The sequence below is a fragment of the Scleropages formosus genome, chromosome 10, assembly GCF_900964775.1.
Source record: "Scleropages formosus chromosome 10, fSclFor1.1, whole genome shotgun sequence".
NCBI classification, from domain to species: Eukaryota; Metazoa; Chordata; class Actinopteri; order Osteoglossiformes; family Osteoglossidae; genus Scleropages; species Scleropages formosus.
Genome location: NC_041815.1, coordinates 25,983,023 through 26,004,688, shown reverse-complemented (window position 1 = coordinate 26,004,688; position 21,666 = coordinate 25,983,023). Strand labels below are relative to the sequence as shown.

The 21,666-nt window shown below is 43.7% G+C and overlaps 4 protein-coding genes across 5 annotated transcripts in view; 1 reads left to right on the top strand and 3 right to left on the bottom strand.

The window, feature by feature from the left end:
• Positions 1-230: 230 nt before the first annotated feature.
• ift20 (intraflagellar transport 20 homolog (Chlamydomonas)) lies at positions 231-3,885 on the top strand. The gene is made up of 5 exons (XM_018748357.2): positions 231-461; positions 1,369-1,506; positions 2,218-2,303; positions 2,701-2,804; positions 2,963-3,885. The coding sequence occupies exons 2-5, from the start codon at positions 1,380-1,382 to the stop codon at positions 3,042-3,044; spliced, it is 399 nt and encodes a 132-aa protein (XP_018603873.1). The 5' UTR covers positions 231-461; positions 1,369-1,379; the 3' UTR covers positions 3,045-3,885.
• Positions 3,886-3,977: 92 nt separating this feature from the next.
• Positions 3,978-6,102, bottom strand: tmem97 (transmembrane protein 97). Its single transcript, XM_018748356.2, has 3 exons — positions 5,815-6,102; positions 5,098-5,242; positions 3,978-4,555 (listed from the first exon to the last, which is right to left on the bottom strand). The coding sequence occupies exons 1-3, from the start codon at positions 5,926-5,928 to the stop codon at positions 4,281-4,283; spliced, it is 534 nt and encodes a 177-aa protein (XP_018603872.1). The 5' UTR covers positions 5,929-6,102; the 3' UTR covers positions 3,978-4,280.
• An 843-nt stretch (positions 6,103-6,945) lies between these two features.
• LOC108932202 (fibroblast growth factor receptor 1) lies at positions 6,946-13,072 on the bottom strand. Its single transcript, XM_018748445.1, has 12 exons — positions 12,943-13,072; positions 10,790-10,911; positions 10,426-10,522; positions 9,577-9,769; positions 9,345-9,483; positions 9,121-9,219; positions 8,847-9,007; positions 8,490-8,627; positions 7,848-7,959; positions 7,615-7,714; positions 7,303-7,402; positions 6,946-7,035 (listed from the first exon to the last, which is right to left on the bottom strand). Exons 2-12 carry the CDS (start codon positions 10,830-10,832, stop codon positions 6,946-6,948), a joined length of 1,272 nt encoding a protein of 423 aa, XP_018603961.1. The 5' UTR covers positions 10,833-10,911; positions 12,943-13,072.
• Positions 13,073-18,194: 5,122 nt separating this feature from the next.
• usp32 (ubiquitin specific peptidase 32) overlaps positions 18,195-21,666 on the bottom strand; it is a 30,349-nt gene continuing 26,877 nt past the window's right edge. For both annotated transcript variants that reach the window (XM_018748881.2, XM_018748882.2), the window contains exons 30-34: positions 20,979-21,170; positions 19,747-19,984; positions 19,183-19,616; positions 18,753-18,845; positions 18,195-18,494 (exon numbers count right to left, since the gene is read on the bottom strand). In XM_018748881.2, the coding sequence (XP_018604397.2) occupies positions 18,321-18,494; positions 18,753-18,845; positions 19,183-19,616; positions 19,747-19,984; positions 20,979-21,170 (1,131 nt within the window). In that variant the 3' untranslated portion in view covers positions 18,195-18,320. The remainder of the gene's footprint in view (positions 18,495-18,752; positions 18,846-19,182; positions 19,617-19,746; positions 19,985-20,978; positions 21,171-21,666) is intronic.

Sequence of the window (21,666 nt, the reverse complement as noted above, 5' to 3'; positions counted from 1 at the left end):
TGTTGAAAAACAACAAACAATTTAAGAAACAGATGAACACGTATTTTCAAAATTTGTATTTCTAGAATATAACCAGTGAATGAGAAGTTTGATCCTCAAATTCCTGCGAATTCCAACCAGGACAGTTAGAGGAAAAACGCGTAGCTCAACTAGTAATGTCTGAGGTTGCCATGGCATGTTGAAAAAGCTTACACAGTTACCTTAGTTTTTAGGACGTATTTTCATGAAAGCGTGGGGGTTGATGCAGATTTTATGAATAATGTGCTTGTTATAATACACATATTTTAGTTATTCGAAAAGAGATTTTTTTTAAAAAGTGCTGCAAAATATTTTAATACAGTAGAAAACGGTGGATTTCTACTTCTCGGCGAATGATCTGGCAACCCAGTCTCCTGGCAGCCGAGCAGTGCCACACAACACCGAACCGGCTCTCTCTTTTTAACACCGCTAATTTAACGGAGGTAAAGAGTTTAATTCAATTCTTCTGCTTTAGTACTTAGTGAAGGGCGCTGTTGAAAGTATCGTCGCAGATATGCAGTTGTTTATGTTGAGTTCTGGCGGTTTTAGCATTAGCTACTAGTACGAGGGGCTCTTGTTTACTGATCTTTTTTTTTTTTACCACTTTTTACTCTTCGCGAAGGACGTCGACTCGAGCCGCTCCAGACCAGTCATAAATTTAACTTTAATAAGCAAAATTAATGTGTTTCAAGTGAGCAGTCCAGGTACAAAAATCGGTTTTTAAGTTGATAAAATTACAACGTGCCGTAGCGAACGAAGTTACATCAGCAACTTGCCGGGCACGAGCCCGCTGTAATTTTCTCACATATATTATTATATTTATTAATAAAAATAATGGGACTTGAAAGATGAACAGCTGTTTGACATTATTAACGTTGTGAATTGAAACCATTCATGTAATCCATACATGTAAATGTATACATCAGGCTGTTGCTTTAAATAACAGAAAGAAATAACTTGGTATTTCTCATTGTTTAATTTTACCTCAAATTTCTCATTATACCTTTTTTAAATCTCATATTATCTTTATTTCTCTGTTTTTCCTCTATAATCTCATCATACATCAGCATTTCTCGTTATAAGCTCAGGAAATCAGTGCTTCTCATTATCAGCCCATTATAATCTCAGTAGCTCTTGTTATACCTTCCCTAGGAAATAAAATTCATACAGTGTTTAATTTAATCGCACAGCGACAAGCGAATGTGGCGATGCATCCAGAAAGGTGTTTCGTAGTCGTCTTCGTAGCGCAGAGATTTAATTTATTGTCAGCAATGAGGCGACAGTTGTGTGTTTGGAGGAACTGGACATGCACTTTGTCAGTTTGTGCACTTTGACCTTTCCTGCTCTTAGGACCCTGAGCGATGGACAGAGACCCGTTGGCGGAAGCTGGTCTTCATTTCGACGAGCTCAACAAGCTGCGTGTCCTCGATCCCGAGGTGAGGCAGAAGACCACTGAGCTCAGGGAGGAGTGCAAAGACTTTGTGGACAGTGAGTATGAACTGGGAACTGGGGGATTGTGGAAACGACAAAGTTTTTTTTTTTTATTGTTTTTAACCTTCATTTAACGGAAACCTTTGTTCCAGGCGCCTTACAATGTTGGATAATCGACTTTAATGAGTTACCTGTTGGACGGCTGGTACCCTAGTGGTTAGAGCTGCTGCCTTTGGATTCAAAGGTTGCAGGTTTGACCTCCAGCTGTAGTACCCTTGAGCAAGGTACTCACCCTAAATTGCTCCAGTAAAACTACCCAGCTGTATAAATGGGTAGATAATTGTAGGTAGATTAACATTGTAAATAGCTTTGGAGAAAAGTGTCAACTAAATGAACAAACATAAATGTACCCTTTATACAGTTGGGTAATTTTTACACTATCGATTCAGGGTAGGTACCGTGATCAAGGGTACTACAGCAGTAGGTGGGATTCACACTGCAAACCTTTAGGCTGCAAAGTGACAGCCCTAACCACTACGCCGCCTGCTGTTCCCCATTTTTGTATCACCTTAAACATTCCCACTGACGTACCTGTAGTTTAAACCAACATTTGTAAAAATCAGCATTTCACTTACATTCAGTCCACTTTACATTTTACATCACACTTTACACACGAGGCAACATTTTTTCTATTTGATTACCACAGGTGTTATTATGTCTTGCTCGTTTAAATTAACTTGGGTGTTTTGTGTTTTTTTGCCTTGATAGAAATTGTTCAGTTTCAGAAAATAGTTGGTGGATTAATTGAACATGTGGATCAGCTGGCGAAGGAAGCAGAGACAGAAAAGATGAAGGTCAGTTAAATATACATTAAATTAAAAAAAAAAAAAAAAAGTTACACAGTCATGTTTCTCAGCTGAAACTTGCCATATAGTGTGTTACTTGTCTGGTTAAGGGTCACTGTGGTCTAGACCCTATCCTGCACACACTCATTCACTCACGCACACACTTTGAGCAATTTAGAGTCACCAGCTCTCCTGAAACCCATGTCTTTAAACTGTGGGGGTGGGGGGGACCGGAGTAGCTGGAGAAAACGAACACGGGGAGGACGTTCAAACTCCACACAGACCGAGTTGGATTCGAACCCGCATCCAAACCCACAGCCCAGGAGAGGCGAGGCACCAGTGCCTGTCCCCTGTCCCCTGCCGTTTTAAATGTCACTGTATAGTGACGCTGTGCTGCCTTTGGTAGGCCATAGGGGCCAGGAACCTGTTGAAGTCCGTGGCAAAGCAGAGGGAGGCGCAGCAGCAGCAGCTCCAGGCCCTCATTGCAGAGAAGAAGATGCAACTAGAGAGGTGAGATCCATGGAGTGGACACGAGAGGAGGTCGCGAGGAGCCTTGCGCTGAGGCCTCACGGGAGAAATTGCGATGATTTCATTCCTGTTTTCTTCCCCTTCCCGCCGTGAGAACAAACAAAGGGCCGATCTCACGTGCTGTTTTGGGCCCCCGCCAGGTACCGGATCGAGTACGAGGCCCTGTCCAAAGTGGAAGCGGAGCAGAACGAATTCATCGACCAGTTCATCCTGCAGAAGTGAAGCCGCGCGCTGACGAGACGCCCGGTTTTCCTCGGCTCGTCTCTTCGGGTTTCCGGGTTTCCGGGTTCCCTCGAGTCTCGCGGAAGACGAGTTTTTCAGCAGGCGACACGACGACATCCATGCGTCCCGAGCAGATCGGGAGCTACGGGACACCTCGGTGTTGCGTTCTACTGGGGAAACGTGGCAGTATTTCCCGCAAGTTCCTTTGATCATCACACTACAACCCAAAGTTCTGCCTCTCTATACATAGACGAAAAAATGTAGTTACCGAGGGACCTAAGTTATTTGTACTTTTATAATAAATGACTATTAAAATTGTACTACATTTTCTACAAATGGAAACAGTAGTCGCATGGTACTGTTCATACTGTAATTTCTTAAATTATGACTATTTATGTCCACTATGCTGTATTCTATTTTATAGCCATTCTTCAGACACTTTTGTCTGATGTGATAAATTGCTTGTCCTCAAGTGAGCTCAATTATTTAGTTTGTTCAACTGATACATTATATTCATTACATTCAAAATGAATAATTCCAGTCTGTTTACATCTCTGTAGATGTTGTGAATACACTCGGTTACATCTTAAATGTGGAAAACGTGTAAATAAAGATGTATATTTCAATACAGCTTGGGTTTACTTTTTTTTTTTTCTTCCTTTTTTAGCGGTTCACTGGCTGAAGGAATCATCGTTTCCCTAAAAGCCAAACTTAAGTTTGTTTTTACATTGTTTACACTGGAACGGCTGAACCGCTGGTGTAAAAGACTACATTTAATGGGCCGCAACAACACGGAAACACTGTAAACTGTGTACGGGGTACAGAGACGAAATGTGGAAAATTGAAGACGAAACTTTAAAAGCAGCAGTGATACTAACAACGTTTTGCAGGAATGCCGTCAGAAAATCCCAAGCGGTAAATCAATTTTGTAGTAAATTAAGAGTCCAGCCACCATACGTGCTGGCTTAATAATAGAGCATTTTCACATGAAATGTCCATTACGGTGCTCCCTGCTCAGAAACACACTTTTAAAAGCTTCTCAGCCATAACTGGACCAAACTGAAAACTGGACCAGAACCAAACTGAAATACCCCAGCAGCACGATGGACCGCTTTCGCACTAACGCAATGGAAGACTCAAGATTAATATCCCTTCGATTTAAGTGCAAGATAATCGCTTTATAAAACAGGAACAAAGAAAAAAAAATTGGTCAAAGCTCGCCAGCCGCATGGACATCTATCTGTGTTTCTTGCCAGATGGGGTAACCTTTGCACCGTGAGTGTTGGAATTGTACGCCGGACTGAAGAGCATGGTGAACAAAATCATCAGGGGAACGAGCAGGTACGGGCCGTATACAGCCAACAGCCCGAGACGCTCCTCTGTGGTCTGGGGGCCGGGGTGCGGACCCTTCGGGAACTGGTGGAACATGATGTAGGTCAAGATGGGGACCATGGTACTGGCCACGTGGGTGGAGTAGATTATGGCAGGTGTTCTGATCCACCTGCAGCCACCTGCAAGAAACAGCACAGGTGAAATTTTCCACTGGATTTACATGCAACCTTTGGAATATCAGTGATAACTGTGCTCATAACCATACTACTCCAATACAGCAACTTAGGTGGGTCCATTTGCATGGTACAGGCGCAGCAGATGGAGTACTGCTTTAAATCATTGCCTTGCACTCAAAAAACCCGGGTTTGAATCCAGCTCCGGCTGCGGTACCTCTGATCGTGGTACCCACCCTCAGCGGTTCAGTTAAAATGATCTGAGCAAATGGGTAAATCACTGCAAGCAGTAGCTCAATAGCGTAAGTTGCTTTGTAGAAAAGCTTTGGCTAAATGAGTAAATAATAATGATAATAATTCCGCATGCTCTGCCATTTCGTGGATTTTTAAATCTTAGAATCCAAACCGGTTTTATAATATCACATTATGACCTGTCGCCCTCAGCCAGGGAGCTTGTGTGGAAAACCACGAGGGGTCACTAAGGTATTACTGGAGCTGTGGTTCAAAGATCAGAGTTGCTCAAGTGAGCGCTTCAAAGGACGGCTGACCTTTGAGGAAGGCGTACGCTGCAACGGGGAAGAACGGCAACTGGAGAAGCGCTTCGCAGAAAATGAAAGACTTGAACCAGACGGGGGGGTCCGCCATCATCTGGTCCTTAGCATGAGTGATATACCACTGCAGGAGGTCTTTGGACTGCAAGGAAACACACACGCGCACATCACACACATCACGCACGGATCCCACTGTGACTGGAACGCAACGTGCTCGGTATGGAATGAGAGCGAAAGATGTCAATGAGCACAAAAAAAAACATACAAATACTAGAAAGGCACTTAAACAGAGATTTTATATGCAATGTGACTGTCGGGCCTGATGAACATGCATCAAATATTGGTTTGCAAAGGGAGCAAACAGAACATCCAGAATTTCTGTTTATTATTATTATTATTATTATTATTATAACACTTTCTAATATTGTATAATAATAACAGATAATAAAATAATTTCTATAAATTATTAAGGATAGAAGATAAAAGTAAGTAAAAAGTTAATTGTTAAAATTAATATAAAATAAAATATTAATAAAATAACAACAGAATATTGTATAATAATAATAGTTATTACAATGGTTAGTAATTTTATATAAATTTAATAATAGTTTAATTATTAATATTCATTAATATTTAAATCCTTATAATTACTAATAATAATAATAATAATAATAATAATAATAATAATAATAATAATAATAATAATGTACTTACTGGCTGTGGAAATAGATGCCCAGGCAGCAGAGCCTGGAGATCAATGAATAAAGTAAAAAATATGTGGGAGCCAAAATAAAAGAAAAATATGAGTTCCAAAACACGAGTGCACATTGTGACAGGCGCGCCCTCGGACTGGAGGTTATGAACGTTTATGAATTTTGCTCTATTGAGAAGCAGCTTCACGCGCGTTTCTTGAATTACAGAAAATGAGTAACTGGGCAGAAGGAAGGGTCGTGGGAAGGAAGAGTATCGCCTGTTGTTTCTTCATCTCCATTGGCTAAGGGTGGTCCGATGGGCGGGGTACTAGAGCGGACAGAACCAATAGCTTGGACCAATCCACACAAGGATTCCCCTACCATTGGCCTGATTAAAATCACGTGATTTTCAGATTCCCGCCCACTCAGACCAAAGCCCAAAGTACGGAGGTCATTATGTCTGTCCGCCTGGTTGTTTGTGGAGAGGAAGTACGTCATCAACTTGTTACCTTTTGCTTTTTGTAGTTCTGTTTTTTTCTCTTAATGCTAACGTACGGAAATAAGAATAAAATTGCAAAATGGATCGTTAGAATTACAAGTTCTCATTACTCAACTTTTACAAATGTTAAGTTCCTTTAGTAGCGCAGTAGTTTATATAATAATAGGCACACTTCCTTATAACTGAATTCTTCATTCATCTTCATGGCTTCAGAGCATGAAAAGTCTTTTTCTGAGTTCCAGAACTCCTGAGTAAAACAATTATTTGAAGTTTATTTGAATGAAACAAATACACATTGTAATACAAGTTGGACAGACAGTTCTGCACTGTGTCCAGCCGGTGGGACCGAGACATGGGGCTCAGAGTCCAGCCGTCCACTTGAATTCCGTCATGGGTCGCCAACAGCCGCAGCGCTCAGGAAACTGCACTTTGTCTTCGCTCCCGCCGGACATGTCCCACGTGGACATTATAAGCAGCTCCATCACTGCTTTGCAGCTCCGGTGTTTCTGTCTCTGTATTTCCATCGGGCTGAAGCGCAGACTTTATTCTGAACGACAGGAAGCTCCTGGGGAAATCGAGTAAGGCTCGAACCCTGACGCTCCTTCCAGAAAGGGCTCTCCCGATGGGGCGAGTTCACCAGGGTTCATGGGTTTACTAGTCCTGGAACCTTGATAAAGGCTCAGAATGCAGACTTTCATGGCTCACCGGTCCCAGGAGCCTTTGATTGTCCACGTCCACGTAGTCCTGGAATGTTAATGAAAAACAAAACGATTCTCATATCTCAGCCTTTCACTGAGACTTCGACATTATACCGCGCTGGGTAATGTGCTCTTGACGGTGTACCTCTAGTTTCTTTAAGATCTCTCTCATGTATTTTCACTCCCTCATGAGTTGTTGGTATGGGTTTTAGGTGGTGGGAAGACATGCAGTAGAGGAGTATTGATTTTATTTTTAGATGGATGGGTTTTGGCTCAAGGGGGGCGAGAGAGAGAGAGGGCAAAGATAACTCACAGCATCGTTCTCTAGGATGTTATCCAGGATCCTGACAATGTCTGCGAACGAAGGCCTGGAGGTGTAAGGCTCCAACCAGCAGTCCTTCATTATCTGCAGGCTGTATGTGGAGAGACAAGAGATGTTTGATATTTTGTGGTGGCAGCATCGATCCGAGCCAGAACCTATCAGTAACAAGGCCTATAAGTTAAATCAGAATCCCGAAACCTCTGTGAGGTATCTGATCCCCAACATGGCCTGGAGAGCCAACTTCTGATGTTGCACTTCTTCCCAAAGCTTCTTACTTTGCCATTTACTGTCATTTTTACTCACATCTCAGGCCTGCAGCCCTCAGGGTCTATATTCCTGTGGCCGGCGCTGATGTAGTAAACCACTTCCTCTGATGTCTCCAGATTAGGATATGGTAATGTTCCTGTGATGGACACAGATCATCTCACCAGGGGAATTACTACTTGTTCTAGATTTCTTTTTTTACACATTGATGTGATTTTTTTTTTTTAATCTGCACATGACAAAAGAAAAACATCTGTTATCTCTGAACTCACCAAAAGTCTGCATCTCCCACAGTACGATGCCAAATGCCCACACGTCTCCCTTAAAGCCGTAATAGTTGTTTCTGAAGTACTCGGGTGGGTACCATCGCAAAGGAACTCTCTCCTGGACAATCATGTGGAAACCAGAGGGGTGAGCTCCATATATATACACAATATATGTGTGTGTGTGTGTGTGTGTGTGTTTGTGTCCATTTCAATAACTGCTCATCCATATCAGGGTCACGGTGGTCTGAAGCCTATCCCAAAGTCAGTGGGTGCAAGGTTGGGGGGTTACAACCTGAATGGGACACCAGTCCATCACAGGGTAGCCACACATGCATAAACACAGACATGCTAACTCACTCACATACTTTGGGCAATTTAGCATGACAAATTTACCTGAACTGCATGTCTTTGGACTGTGGGAGGAGGAAACCAGAGCACCCACAGGAAACCCACGCATGCATGGGGAGAACATACATACAGACTGAGCTGGATTAGATCCTAAGGCAGTGCGCAAATATCCGGCCCCAGAAAAGACCAGATGCACATATATATATACTGTACGTACACACACACACACACACACACACACAAATATATATATATATTTATCTTTTCTGAAACAGGAACATTTCTAATTGGACATCTCACCCCAAAACGTTTCTTGCAGCTGCTCCGGCGGCTCCTCATCCGGGTCAGATCCCTGGCCAGCCCAAATTCTGCCAGCTTCACTTCCATGGGGAAGCGGTTGACCATGATGTTCCTCAGTGCCAGGTCACAGTGCACCACCTGGGTCGAGATATTTACTGGTCACTCCCAGTCACTTGAATGCAGGACCCCACTTGGACAGTACTGAAACTAGTGTTGAGTGGATAAAAATGCTGGATGCGATTCTTACTGTGTCTCTGATACAATCCTTCAAGGACTTAATCATTAACTAATTACGTTCCTGTGACAGTGTGACGCTGCACTTATGGTTAGTCACGATCGGTAGAAATAGAGTGGCACCATCTTTGAGCGCAGGTGTTCCAAGGCCAGGGCAATGTGGTAGGACGCAATGGTGAAGAGGTTCTGCAGCTCGATGTCCACACACAGGGTGTCCCTGTGCGCTTGCAGGAAACTGCGCAGGGTCCCGAAGCTCACACACTCCATGATCAACACGTAGGGCTCTGGGAGAGCACAAACACATGTCTCCACTGGGCAGTGGAACGGATTTCCAGCAATATGGGGAAGCTCTGAGATCGAAGACTCGTTCCCTCAGGTCGGAGTGGATCCCCCTCACCCTCAGCGGAGTTCCAATCCAGGAGCTGCAGGATGTTCTTATGATGCACCAGCTTCCTCATGATGGACACCTCCATCTCCACCCGCTTGCGGGAGACCCCTAGAGAAACACCACGCAGGTGATGAATAAAAAAGCTCTCTGGAGCACAGTGACATCATCATTGCCACCCAGGAGACACTCAAGGGTCAAGACAGATGAATGAATAGTGTGATGGTCAACATTACCCTCTTTGCTGATCTTGCAGGTGAATAGGGAGTGACCCTTGCAGGTGCCACGAATCATCCTGGCCTTGTAAAACACGCCCTCCTTTCCAGCCTTGATCAGCTGCAGCAGGGTCAGATCAGCCTTCGTGAACCGGGGACCCTGGGAGGGGTAACAGGGAGGCAGGTTTAATGGAGCAGCACCAGGTTAGGTTCTCTGAAGGTGGAATCATGGGACAGGTTGCTATGGCTTCACCTGCTGTGGTGGTTTCCAGAGCGACTTGGAGACTGACTTGGTCTTCTGCATCTGGAGTCTTGGATCCAAGGCTTCTTCCTCCTGTCTCTGCAGGTTGGTGGAGGTGGACGTGTGCGGAGACTCGGGAGGCTGGGCGTGAATCATTGCCCCCACGCCGCGTAGGTCCTGGATGATCCGCTCCAGTGAGCGATATCTACAACACGCACGCGGGAGTGTGAAGGTGGGACGAGCTACAAGGGGCCCCGAGATGGTTCGGTTTTTCCAAATAAACATTATGACAGGTTTGTTTGAGGACAACCTTCTCTAATCTGCAGTGGTTTGTCGAAAGACACTTGCAGATACGACAAAAAAGTGTGTAAGACCCTGATGGTGGTTACAGGATGCTTTTCCTGTTTGATGTCGACACCTCTGTCCCCTGTGCTCTCCAGACATGGACTTGAAACCTGAAGTCCCTGAAAAGGCCCCTCAGGCTGCTGTACCACCAACAGAGTATTTAACCTCAGTGGTTCCAGCAGAACATACATCTGCGTAAGAGGTTAGAGCTTCAAGTTGCTTTCAATAAAAATCTTGGCTGAGCAGTAAAGTAACTGTCACTTGATGATTTTTTTTTTTAGACTGATTTCTAGATCGTTCTATTGGGCAGCAGTTAGTGTAGCAGTTACAGCTGCTGCCAGGAGCTAAGTTCAAGTCCCACCTCCTGATGTGCTACCATTGATGGTATTTACCCTGGATTAACACAACAAAACTACCCAGCTGTACCAACAGGTAAATCGCGCAGGAGAAAAGGGTCTCGGAAACAACTAAAGCGTGCTAATGTCCGAGTGTCTTGATCCCGAAGAGCTAACTCACTTTCTGAGCCACAGCACCCCCAGCAGGACGATGGCCGTAATGGTGCAGAAAGAGATGCCAATCAGAACGTAGTTTGTGATGTTCAGCTCCTGGGGCTCTGCGGAGACAGGTGCAAGCAACAGCAGGGTAAAGTAGGGCAAAGCCAGGACAGCGCCGACCGCAGCCATCATCGCTCTGGGGCCGAGTTGCCGTAACGATGAGATAATATAGAGATGAGAGGCAATGAAAGAACGTGGTGCCTGAACTCGCTGGGGGGGCATATCTACCACCGAAAAGTTACTGATGTTACGATGCCTTGAAAAAGTATTTTTCATGAGCACTGTTATCTATAGAAAGTAACGTGCAACGAGGGAAATGAACTCACCGCCGATTTTGTTTGCAGGGGTCGTGACGTTTTGGACAGACATGTCGGTCAAGGTGCCGAGCTGCTGATGTGTTGCGTGTGGCTCCCGGGGGGCCGGCGCGGTAAAAAACGAAAACACTGGACTGGGACAGGAACAAGGAGCCAGAGCCGAATGAACGCATTTTCAAGTTTGTAACAATTTGTTTTTAACAATTTGAACCATTTCTTTACATTTGATGATTGTGTGAATATAGCGCCTTATAAAAGTGTTCAAACCCCTTGAAAGTTTTCAACATTTCCTGGATCACTAATTAAACTGGGATGCTGCGCTATTATCCACACAGCAGCGTAAAGTAACACACACTGACACACTGTGTGCAGTTTAGAGTCGCCAATCTGCCTGAAACACGTCTTTGGACTGCAAGAGGAAACCAGAGCACCTGGAGGAAACTTCCTATTCAAACTCTGTATAGACTTAGTAGAATTTAGAGCACAACCTATATTTAGCCATCAAGCTCAGATAGTACCAAGCCCACTCTTTTTAGTGTACCGCAGTATATTTCCATTTTTGGACAAATGGATAGACGTCTAGTAAAAAAAAAAAAAATTACTCAGACTTTTAATTTTTAAAATTTATTTCCATCCGTCCAACTGCACATCCAATGCAGGGTCATGGTGGTCCGGAGCCTATTCCAGAAGCTCAGGGTGCGACACTATTGTTTATTTAGAAAACGCCGTACCGTTGTTCAACGTGGCCTACAATAAAAATATGGATTTTGGAGAACTGCTCATCTTTATCAGACAGAACGTGAGAAACACACCATCTCTGCACGTCACTGAAGGGCCACGGGACCCCTGAATATAATCTTCTCATCTTCAGGGTTGTTCTTAACAGCCGCAGATATTTCAAGAGACAAATTTGTCTCAGTGAAGCTCTGGTGTGTAGAAAACGTGCACATTTCTTTACAGTCTTCGCTACGTTACAAGAACTGTGTTGGGGGTATTCAATACACAGTGTAATAGAGGCTAATAGAGGCTAATAGAGTATAACACAGTAGGGGAGGGGTTAGCGCTGCTGCCTTTGAACCTATAAGTTGCAGGTTTGAATCCCACCTCTTGCTTTAATACCCTTTATTAAGGTACTTACCCTGATTTGCTCTAGGAAAACTACCCAGCTGAATAAATGAGTAAATCATTGTAACAACATTGTAAGTGACTTTGGAGAAAAGCGTTGGATGAAAGAATAAATGTAAATGCTGAGCCGTTTGACGGAAAAGGTGGTACTTTAGTGTTACAGCGTGTGGGTTTCCCAAATGCATTTTACAGGCATTTCGCACATTTACATTTATTCATTCGGATGACACTTTTCGTATACCTTTGAAATTCTTACACATCTTGTAAATTCATCAGCAGCGAAGCTCAACTTTGCTTTTCAGACTGCGCAGCATAAAGCAGCTCTGTAAACACGTCTTCTCCTCTTCTACAGCAATGCACGGTGAGACCTGCACGTTTTCACGTTTCTCAGTGCAGAATAAAGTGGGTAAGTTATGGGCTCTTGGCTTTAGCACCAGCGCTGGTTGTGGGGAGTGTGTGCTCATCTGCGTTGTGTTACTCGTGGGATTTCGGTTCAATTCTCTAATGATGGAGAGTAGGTGACAGCAGCCTTTTCTGATTCACTGCAACACACCTTACTCATTATTATTATTATTACTGATAATAATAATAGTAATATCATTATATACATATATTTCAGTTATTTCCCTCAAATTTTCAGGAACAGTTTTTAGCATAACATCTCACCTTCTCAATGTAAGACTCAGAACAGGCCACTGTGTGAAATTCAGCACAGCCGACACAATGGAACACTGATTAAATACTGTAAAAATCCCTCAAAATCAATCAGTGCACCAGTATAACACAGTTATCTCGAAAACTGGCATTGAAACTGCACGGACAAATCAAAGACACATCCCTCAGGATTTTTGTTTGGAAAAACATGCATCGCAGGCGGTGGGTGCATTAAGTAAGTGATGCAGCTGTTCAGATAGATATAATTCCCATGTTATTTGCCAATAAGGATGAATAAAAAGATTAAACATCACATAACAATAACCGGCTTTCATCATTTTCCAACAAATAGTTATTAATCAAAGACAGAGGAGGAAGTGTCTCACCTTAGATGCCCATTTCCCCAAATTAATATTTGAGCATCCTATGAATCATCTGTTGTATTCGTGCTCCAGCTGTACGGCAGAACAACTTCATGAATGGTCTCAGATATCCAATATATATTCTTTGTTTCGCAGCTGATTGTCTTTCCGCAGCGTGAGAGATAATTCACATGAAATGTCCTTCTCAGAAAGAGCACTTCAGCCCCATGAGAGGAAGACCAGTTTTTTAAAAAAAAAAACCCATAGCCATACGTATGCTCTCTTGGCATCCGGTTTGCTAGAGCACTGGGAGGGGTTCGAGGGGCCCCAGCCTCAGTGTCCTGAGGGCAACTTGAGCTTGTTGTACAGAGTTAGGGTGGATCAGGCAATGTAGGGAGGGTCAACATGTCAGCTGTGCGGAAACCAGGGTCCTTTGCTGGGCTTCCAAGGGCGATCCAGAGAGGCGAAGATGAACAGCGCACCTGTTGCCCAGGGGTCTCCGAGACCCTCAGCGATCTGGACGTGCGGAGATCATGAAAGTGTGATCTTTAACGTGAAATGAAAAGCGTCTCCCTGCTGACCTTCCCCTGAAGACAGAGAGGTTTGTGTGTGTCAGTCATTCCCACCAAAGCCCAGCTGTCCACGGGAGGGCGTGGGCCGTAGAGCGATGGGGCTTTTTCTCAGTGGTCATGTGAGAAAGGCAGCGAAGCCCACGCTTCTGAGAAGCCCTCGGTTTGAGCCCAGTCAGCTGCCGGGCTTGAGGACACGGATGCAGACGCAAAGCGTCGCACTGACTGTGGTTTCCTTTCTCGTATTTGGCAGACATGTGCAGGAATCCGCTTCGCAAACGGAGAGAGGTCTTGTGTGGCCTCGGAGTGAAAGCAGTCACGCGAAGTGGGGGCTTCTGAAAGCTTCAACATGCAGGCGGAAAAAAATACAATGCAGCAAGCGGCTAAATAAGGGAAATCACAGGCCGCAGAATATATTGCATTTACATTTACATTTATTCATTTAGCAGATGCTTTCGTCCAAAGCGACGTACAACTCAGCAGAAGTACAACTTATGCATTACATTAAGAGAAAGAGACATAGCTGCAGACATGAAAGTCTCAAGCAAACCTAGTTTGTTCCCTACACCACTTGCTGCACCGAGATTCATCGTTCAGGTAGGTGCATAAAAGACAGGATAGACAAATCCCGATACCCTCCTACCAATTTTTTTTAAATATTATAAGATAGACAAACAAGCAAATACAATGCCGGAGTAGTGGCTGAATAAAGGCTTTATCTGGTGATGCTCATGAAGTTACGGTGCATGAACATTTACACCGTACATGAGCTGGAGAGATCTTGGGCGAAATGGGTCTGGAAAAGGTGAGTTTTCAGACCCTTCTTTAATGTAGACAGAGTTTCCGCAGTTCTGAGAGAGAGGGGAAGGTCGTTCCACCACAACGGACCCAGAACCGAGAACCTCCAAGCTTTACCTTTCGTGCGCGGGACCACCAAGCGAGCGGAAGTAGACGAGCGAAGGGGCCTGGCTGGGGTGTACTGGTTGATCAAGTCCTGTAAATAGCTGGGAGCAGTTCTACTGATGCATGTGTACACAGTTTTGAATTTGATTCAGGCAGCTATAGGAAGCCAGCGCAGAGAGATGAGTAGAGGAGATACATGGGAGCGCTTTGGCAAATCAAACGCAACTCGTGCAGCAACATTCTGTAGAAGCTGCAGAGGTTTGATGGCATTAGCAGGAAGGCCACACAGAAGAGAGTTGCAGTAGTCCAGACGGGAAGTCACCATGGCCTGGACAAGTAGTTGGGCGGAGTCAGTAGCGAGGTAGGGACGGATCCTATGAATACTATGCAGGATGTATCTGCAGGACCGGGTTGTGGCTTCGATGTGCTGAGACAGACAGACTCGCGTCAATCGTTAGTCCCAGACTCTTAGCCAAGGAGATAGGCGAGGTGTATAATCCAAATTAATATAGGCTGAATTAATATATTAATCTCGCTAACACTCCTCTAAAAGCTGTGTAGAATATACAACACTTCTACTCCAAGCTACTTACACTGATTTACCGATTTATACAGGTGGGCAATTTCTGCTGTGTTAATTCAGGGTAAGTACCCTGATCAAGGATGCTACAGCAGCAGGTGGGATTCAAACCCAGGTGCTTTGATTGGAAGGTGACGGGGCTAACTGGTGCACCACCTGCTGAACAGAAAGGGGCGACAAAATCGGACAACGTTTAGCCCCCTCCTCACAATCTTAAATTCAGTTTTGAAGTGTTTCTGTGCGCTTTCCTCTATTGTCGCATACTGCAGATCATAAGACAACATGTATGATATCCGCTTTGAACTGGCTTGAGCGGACGCACAAAGACGCTGCATTTCCTGACAGGCGTTCAGGCGCAGCGGACAGTTACAGTTGAGACAAAGCAACCCCCCAACCCCCCATGAGGCAGCTACCTTTACCTTGTCTTTAGTACCGTATAAGCAGCATAGGTGAAGAACTCTTGAACCATCCGGGTTGTGGTACTTAGCCTCTGGTATTAGCGACCATGACTTTAATACATATGCATGAATGAAACAGAGGAATTCAAGTGATATATCTGACATTTCCACAAGTAAACACATTTATATTTATTCATTTAAAAGACACTTTTCTCCAAACTGATACATTCATAAATCAGATCGACCAGAAGAGAAGTGAGTCTGAAAGATATGTACTTTGAGACCCTTTTTGAAAGTTGAGAGGGATTCAGCACTTATGGGGGACATAGGGAGCTCATTCCACTACATTGGAGCCAGAACCGAGAATTAAGGCATTCAGACATAATAAAGAAAGGAAACCCTTTGGCTGTAACCTAATCATTTAATTGCATCCGCCGTATTTAATTTGTTGCTTGAATAATCGTTACAGATAAACAGTTTCACTCCATATACAACTACAAGTACATTTTTACAGTTCATATTCCAATACATCAGATTTATTGGTTTATTTACAAAACACTTTATATACATGTTTCATGTCAGTGCAATGTAATTTAACACTTTACAAAATAATGCTCATTAAATTACACCTCTGCCAATCCAAAATTAATTTAACAAAAAGTTTACATCTATTAACAGACAAAAGACATACAGATCAGTAGTAGATTGCACTGCCAGTTGACAAACCGTTCTCCACCAAAGGGGGGCAAATGTTAATGCAGCACCCCTGTGGGTTAACAGGGATAGGGCTTCAGATGCCACAGGTGAGAGTGTTTCAACAGAAAAAAGGCATCTGTATGTTTGCTAGTACACATGTAGAACGATGTAAGCCAGCTGAAGATGGCTTTGTGTCTAGCTACAGTCAGATTAAAAAAGACACCTACAAGTACATTCCAAGCCAAAAAGAGCTTTTGAAGATGGGGGGGGCTGCAAAATACTTTATGTGGGAAAGAACGTTTACATTCAACAGTATACTTTACAGTTTACTTTTATGGGTGTTTTCAAATATTGTCTTTGGGTGTCTCATTATTTTCAATGTAACTGTCATACAAGTATATTCTCTGGGGAGGGATAAGGTTTTAGAGTTGTTTTGGAATCCACAGCAAATCCACTGTGCTGGAGTACAGATCCAGGGTGGAAATCATATCATGCAATTCACTGTGTTGAGTTCTCCACTGCCTGTCACTTTCCTACCTAGGGCTACACAGAATGAACAAAATTGGAGAATGCATTATGAACTATCATGGTAAACTCTCATATATTCTCCCATAAAAATATGTAACGAATTAAATGTTTGAGTTCACATCAAATACGTGACCAGGAACAAATCTAGAAGCCTTTGGTGATGAAGTCTCCAGGTAAGCCTCTATCTAACCCCTCAACCCTTCCACCCTGGGAGAACCGGAGAAACTCAAACACACCACAAGTGAGTCTCAGAGTCACTACCTCAACCCAGCTGGCTTCTATCACCCTCAGGTGACACTGTTCATAAGACAGCTCATCCATCACACATCTCTCACAAACCCAGGACCGCTTGCTAGCCACCCACCCAGTAAGACTTTGGCATGAATATGTGAGCTTTCACACAAAAGCTATATTGGCATACACTGTAGCAACCAAATAAATCAGCAATACAGACAGATCCCTTACCTTCACATCTAGAAATCATATGTTGGGGGGGGGGGTCTGGGATATCATACTTTAATTCTCGCAGCATGTGATGGCATAGTCTAGATCAATCACCTCCTTTATTTCTGGAAATGAGATTAAAACTTGAGATTGGTTTGAAATAGCTGGGACAAACCTATCATTAAGAAATCCACTGAAAAGGTACGTGCTTAAAAAGGGACATCAGTAAAACGAATCACTGTAAAATAAGTACTATAAGAAAAATATTAAAACTATATAGTTTAAGCAAATGCTTCAATGAAGAATACTGTATGGCACCCATCCTGAACATGAAACAAACCTTAAATCGAAAGCGCAGAAAAAAGTAATGCACACCCATCTCACTCATAGTATTGGTTTGACAAATAATTCAGCTTCACTCAAATTCCTCTGTTTTGGCAGATGTTAAGAAATATTTCCAATTCTTCTAATGGGTCTTAATTTCACAGTTACTGAAATGTTAAAGGGCAAGAATTTTCATTTAATCATTGACTGTAGACACCTGGGAGAGGGTAAAATATCAAACACTGTCAAATAGATTTGATCTGATTAAGAGTTTAGTTTTGCAAAGTGTTACTGTTGCAACCAGCCAACATACTGCGAATAAAAGAAGTGAGGTAGTGCATGGGGTCTTCTACCAACCATATAATGAAATTCATCAAGGGACCCTCTGGAGTCAGTTTTGCAGTACAGTATATTAAGTATCCATTTTTGTACAGCAAATTGTGTGGCAACACCTCATACTGGATACCACGGTAGTTTTGCACACATCTGGATGTGTTGCAGGTGTTGAGCTTCTGGAGACATTCTTTTCCACGTGGTTATGAGGCAAAGAGCAACTCACCAGCCGAAATATGAGAAAACACACGAATGTGTACACGTATTCCTCGGTCGGATTTTGGGCACAGAGATCATAGTGCTGGAGGCTCACCCCTGTGAGGGGCTGCTGCCTAAGTGCTGCACGCTGACCTCAGACCAGTTAGTGCTCAAAATGGGGATGCGCTTCGCCACCCAGCACATCGCAACACGGACACTCCACCTCCCGTTACAGTACAAATCGGAAACAGCAGGGAAGTACCATAAACTGTCGTTTGAGTTCAGCATCCAACGACTGGGGGGGGGGGGGGGGGGTCACTTTGTGCTTCGGTTTGTCTACAGGTGAAACACAGGTGTTTCTGGCGGTGTACACCACGCTGTTCCCACAGCAGCGCAGTTCTTGTTGATGAGGGAGGGCTCTCTTTGTGCTCACTGGAGGACACAGTACTTCTTGTAGTCGGACTCAAAGTCTTCATCCATGCTACTGGTGTCGGCCATCTTCTTGCCGTCCGTCTTTGGCAGGAACTGCGAATAGTTCACTCCCTGTTGCTCGTAGAAGAGGATGTAGGCAGAGTCCGTGTCTATTTCCTCAGAGTGCACTTCCTAACAATGATAAATGGAAAGTGTGTTGGTCAAAGTACGCATCCAAGGGCCAATTCCTGCATAAGCCAAGTTTTCATTATTTCACTGTTATATAAAAATACTCGAGAAAGATCATGACTTTGCTGCACTTAAACTTCCCAAAAACCATAAATTTACAAACACATGAGTGGCCATAAGTATCTGAATTGATAAACCGTTAAAATTTTACAGGACATACTGGCATATTCTGTTTTGGAGCACACTATAGACAGCCCTTACCTTACAACTGCTGTCGTTGTAACAGTACCATTTTCCATTTGGGTTTTTGGCATATGTCACATAGTGGCCCCCTCCCAAGATTCCTGAATGGCACTGCAGAGAAAATGACGGTGGTTCATTAGCTAAGGTCTCTAATGTAGAGTTTTCACAGCAAGCAACCAGCACGGAGTTGGAGTACTATCCAGTACTATTATTTCATCGCTTAGTTGATGCTTTCATCCAAAAAGAAAGACTTGTGATTATATGCATTTATACAGATGGATATTTTACTGAAGAACTGCAGGTTTAGTAACTTCACAAGGGCACAACAGCAGGGCCTTTACTTAAACCAGACTATACAACCTATAGATTACAAATCTGTGTACTTAATCACCATGCTACCTACTACCCTTGCCCAAGATGACATCAGCTTTGATAAACAAACACCTACTGATATTGCATATAAGTTGTATATGGGCTCCACATAGATGTCTTCTCTTTGGTGTTGAGAGGCTTCTGTGTCTCCACTGGCATCCGTGTGGCCATTGGCTTGGCTGCTGTCCTGCCCCAGCCCGTTCACCATGATCATGTCACAGTCTCTGCTTCCACCGCCACCGGCCTCTACTGACCAGGACTCCAGACTGCTGCCCTCAGACGTGAGCCCAGCACCAGGGCCATCTGTCTCGGAGGTGCTATGCTCGGGTTCAGAGGAGCCATCACGGATGCTGCTGTCCAGGTTCTCCTTGCTGCTGCACAGACGATGCCGGCTGCCCAGTTGGGGGAGACGCAGGCGGACCTGCTTTCGACCCCCGCTCTTGGGACTGCTGTTAGGGCTGCTGCCTCTGCTCAGTGAGGTTCCAGATTTCTTCCCAGAGCTGGGGGAGGCTGCAGGAAGACAACATGCACACATACTACTGACTTGGGCAGTCCATAGAGAGTGGTTTGTCATCATCAGACCATTAGGGTTGGGATGTAGTGTTAGAGTCAAGCGGAGTCAGTGGTCAAGAGCACAGACCTTTAGCACTGTTGGACTGTGAGGCTGGGGGAGGGATGGAAATGGCTGTCACCATGTCACTGCTCTCTGGTTTTACTGGGTCCTCCCCTTGACACTCCACCTGCCCCTGCAGGGTCTGCTCCACCTCCCTCGGTGCCAGAAAAGCACTTGGGTCAAAGTTCTCCCGGGGAAACTTGACAATCTTCTGGGACTTGATCCAACGCCCGTTGACAAATTGGAATCTCTTTAAATGGACTATCTGCAATACATGTCACATTCAAACTGATTACTAGTTGTGTTACAGTGACTTAATCTGCTCTCAGTTCAAACTATACCACAGCAATTTATAAACATATATTTTCCAAATTTGAGAAGTGGGAAATTTGATCCAGAAACATGGGTTTGAATTTAAAGGTTTTTCTTATAGAAAATCAACTAATAATTGTGAAAATATCCTTTTTAAAATGTAATAAACAACATAACATTTCCTTATGCAAGGTTCACATTTATGTGCATATATAACATACAGTGCTGCTAGAAAGTATGTGATCCCTATAGGGATGGTCATGATTAATTTAATAAAATATTAAAAAGAAAACTTATAAATCTTAAAATTAACTTATAACATGAATATATTATTGTGATTTAGACTCCTGATCCTACTTACCTACTTGGTGTAACCAGTACAACTTTGGATTCAATTATTTTTGCACCTGCACTACTTCCATGTTTCTGCTACACATGATTTCCTCTAAAGCAACATATGCGATTGGTTATTACACACCTATTATGTCAGATGAGAAAGACTGTTCTCGTTAAATAAGCATTTCGTAGTAAAACTAAGGGACACATGGAGCTGACATTTAAGCAGCACTGTGTATATGTGTATGTAACTGACACATTTGTCCAACTCAGTTAACAATGTTAGGTTTGTACACTATTACTTAAATTTTTTACCCATTTTAAACAGCTGTCTTCTTTTTTACTGCAGCAGTTCAAGATAAAGAGTGCTGAGGAAGCTACAGTGGGAGTGGGGATTTGACCTTAGGTTTCAAAAAAAAAGTTAGTGTTAATCAGTACCGCTGATTGATCGGATCTAAAATCTAATCCCTCAGCCACCACCCATCAGAACTGTCTTCAATAACAATGCAATGAGTTCTTTTTGCTTGCTGTGGAGTGTGGCATTGGCACATGCTTAGGGGTCTGAGAGCCAAGCAGCAGGCAGACAGGCTGGTGTCAGCAAGTTCTCTGACCAGGATTGGTGGCAGCCTCCACAAGTCCAGCTTCTTAGTTGCCAGGCGGTGTGTCCTGCACTTAGAGCAGTAGTAGAGCTCGTCTTCACCCAGCTCCTCTTCACCGGTGAAGGCCCGCAGGCAGCTGTCCAAGCTGATGGGCTCAGCCTGGGCCTGACGGCTCTGCTCCACGCTGGCGTGTTCCTCCACAATCTGCCCATGACACAGATTTTTCAGTCAATGTCAATTACATTAGGCTTGGTTAGGCTGAAGCACCAGTGTGAGTGCTACTTTGCTGAAAGCCACTGCTGAGACACCAAAAGTGGTGCACAACACTGGGTGTGTTCTCAACATCTGATGCATCCTACTGGAATGAAATATCCTGGAATGGTATGCCTGCGGATCATGTGGCCACACCTGTGTCCTAAGAAGCAAACCCACCCTACATAGGAACCCCTGTGAAAGGCTCCGTTTCTTTTCAGCAACACAGAAATTATGAATAAACAAGACGGATATAAAGCAAGGACGTAAAAGTAAAATGTGGAAAGTGTCTTCAAGCCCTATGATCCAAGATATCCAAAAAAGTTGCCCAAAGTCTGTATGCATTAAATGTTACTTTTTCTTAACAGTAAAAAAAGTCTTCCACAGTACAGGTATAGACTCAATAACAAAATATTACTACTACATTATTGTTATTATTTCTAATTAT